We start from the raw sequence: 2,531 nt of genomic DNA, 5'->3' as shown, positions 1-2,531 counted from the left end.
TTTGTGCCACTGCATCGAACACTTGCATCCACATATTCCCACCAAGATGGATCACGCTTGGTTGATTTATCTCTTTTTGATATCTTACTTTTGCCTTTTTTCGGTGCACCCTTTGTTTTAACCTTGTCAACAGGTGGACACATCGACGTAGTCGATGGATACGCAATCTCACGTAATTTACCTTTCAGTGAAATTTTTCCAGGTACATCAAGTTCATCAAACTTTTTCACTATCACTTCTATTTCATGTTTCACAGATAATTCTGAAGGTTTACCCGATCCATCATCATGAAAAGTTAATTTAGTCCACCAAACATGAATAACATCTAATGGAATAGAACGAGGGATCATACTATACCTGGCTATCTCACATGCACAAGGTAGACCGTGTGTTCTCCTAATTGTGCAGCGACATTCAGACTTATCTATACCTATATACTTCACGCGATCAAACTCTGCTGCAATGTGGTCTATTGCATTTTTTGACACAACACCACGCAAATTGGCATACAATCTGTTACTATGTCGATGGACCTTCTGAATTATGTTCTTTTCAAATGATGTTATTATCTCATTGTGTTGTAATACAATCATGCTATTGATGGTTTCCCAAACACTGCATATATCACCAATGCTATCTTATAATATCCGTTTCAAACTCCAGTGCGCCGACTCAACCCTTTGTGTTGTAGTGTTCCCAAAATGCATAACTCTATTAGTCCACGCCTCAACAAATCTTTCCTTGTGAGGAATTAACCACTGGTCATGTACATAATCATTAAAGATAGAAGAGCTACTACAAATTCCTTCAAAGTTAGCCAAATTCATGTAGTACTGAGTCTCATCATAACTGTAAACAAGAGCCTCCCATGCCTCCATTATTTGCACCTGCTTCCTTTTTGGAAAAACAATCATCTTGCACTTTGCTTTCACATTTTTGCATACATGAAACAGGCATAATAAATTGACCGCCTTTGGAAAAACACATTCAACATCGTTCATTAAAGCAAGATCTCTATCAGTAACAATTACTTCAACTTCACCACCTGTAATCTGTTCTTTCAACATTTGTAGTGCCCATGTAAAATTATCAACACACTCAGACTGTAGATACGCAAATCCCACACAAAATGTCATTTCTGTAGATGTAACACCAATAATTTCAAATAATGGCATCCGATACCTACATGTCTTGTATGTGCTATCCAAAATCAATATTGTGTGAAAAATATTTACAAGATTGATAGCGTCTGGATGAGTCCAAAAGATATCCCTCAACTCATTTGAACCCTCTATCTTCCTATATCGATAGACATATTTGTCGCGTTCCATCAATGTCAAAAGATATTGCATTTATGTTCTATTACCTCTAAGTGATGAACGATATGCTTGACGTGCATTGTAAACTTGTTTTATTGTCGTCAAACTTGTAACATTATGATCATTTATTGTCATCAATATGTTTCTTGGTTTGATCATATTTTTCGTCATATCACCAAGTACAACTTTCTCTTCTTGAGACAATCGGCCTAAGAAAGCATGACTAGTCAGTTTTTTGGCCAATTCGTGGTTATGGACACCGCATATTACATGCAAATACCATCCATCACCAACATTTGATGGTGTACCTCTCAATCTAAAAGGACATTCACATTTTCTACTCCAAGTACTCCTCGTCGGTTTAGGATTCTTCCAAGGTCTATATTTACCGCTTATTTCACAACCAAGAATTAATTTTGTCTTTGTTCTTGGTCGTGCTGTCCCATTTTCAGATCTAAAAATAACAACGACAACTCCATTTTCCCTTCCAACATTTCTAGCCCATTTTAATAAATCATCTCGCGTATCAAACATCATGCCGGTGCTAAATACATCAGTCAAATCAACCATAACATCTTCACCTCCCTTGTTCATAGCATCATTCATTGCATCAAAATCATCATACCTTTCATCGAAATCACGTTCCAAACAGTCATTCATATCCTCAAAATCAGGTTCCAAACCTTCATACATTTCATCACTATTGTCTTCCCCTTGGTCCATTTGTCTGTATCCAGAACAAAGGAAAACTAATTTTTTAATTTTTTTAATAACATGTACGTGAACTGCAATTCACGTAAGTTTGAAAAATAAGTTGTGTACGTGAACTGCAATTCACGTAAGTTTACGTGAACTGAGTTCACGTATGTTTACGTGATCTGAAATCTAGTAAACGTACGTGAACTGAGTTCACGTAAACTTACGTGAATTGCAGTTCACGTACAAAACTTATTTTTTAAACTTTTGCTGAATACGCAATTTCATATCACATACATGGCTTATTATTCAACATTCAACGATTACGCAATCTTAGTTCACGTAGGTGTACGTGAATTCAGATTGCGTACAATATGAGGATTCAAGTTTCAAACTCCATTGATTACGCAATCTAAGTTCACGTAGGTGTACGTGAATTCAGATTGCGTAGAGTATGAGATTTTTAATTTTTTAAAACATACGTGAACTGAGTTCACGTAACTCCAAAACGTACGT

General features: G+C 36.3%; 1 protein-coding gene across 1 annotated transcript; it reads right to left on the bottom strand.

Moving 5' to 3' along the window:
• Positions 1 to 638: 638 nt before the first annotated feature.
• On the bottom strand, positions 639 to 2,042 carry LOC140919770 (uncharacterized). Its single transcript, XM_073366406.1, has 2 exons — positions 1,496 to 2,042; positions 639 to 1,138 (listed from the first exon to the last, which is right to left on the bottom strand). The coding sequence occupies exons 1-2, from the start codon at positions 2,040 to 2,042 to the stop codon at positions 639 to 641; spliced, it is 1,047 nt and encodes a 348-aa protein (XP_073222507.1).
• Positions 2,043 to 2,531: the final 489 nt, after the last annotated feature.

This window comes from Cicer arietinum, chromosome 3 (genome assembly GCF_000331145.2).
Source record: "Cicer arietinum cultivar CDC Frontier isolate Library 1 chromosome 3, Cicar.CDCFrontier_v2.0, whole genome shotgun sequence".
Taxonomy (NCBI): domain Eukaryota; kingdom Viridiplantae; phylum Streptophyta; class Magnoliopsida; order Fabales; family Fabaceae; genus Cicer; species Cicer arietinum.
Note: the sequence above shows the minus strand (reverse complement) of the source record. Positions and strands in the feature narration are given on the sequence as shown.

What these genes read in the sequence shown, in the direction of transcription:
- LOC140919770 (XM_073366406.1), bottom strand. Translation starts at nt 2,042, where the DNA reads ATGGACCAAGGGGAAGACAATAGTGATGAAATGTATGAAGGTTTGGAA. An exon ending in AGAAGAGAAAGTTGTACTTG is followed by an intron (nt 1,139 to 1,495) that starts GTGATATGACGA and finishes TTACATCTACAG; the next exon opens with AAATGACATTTTGTGTGGGA.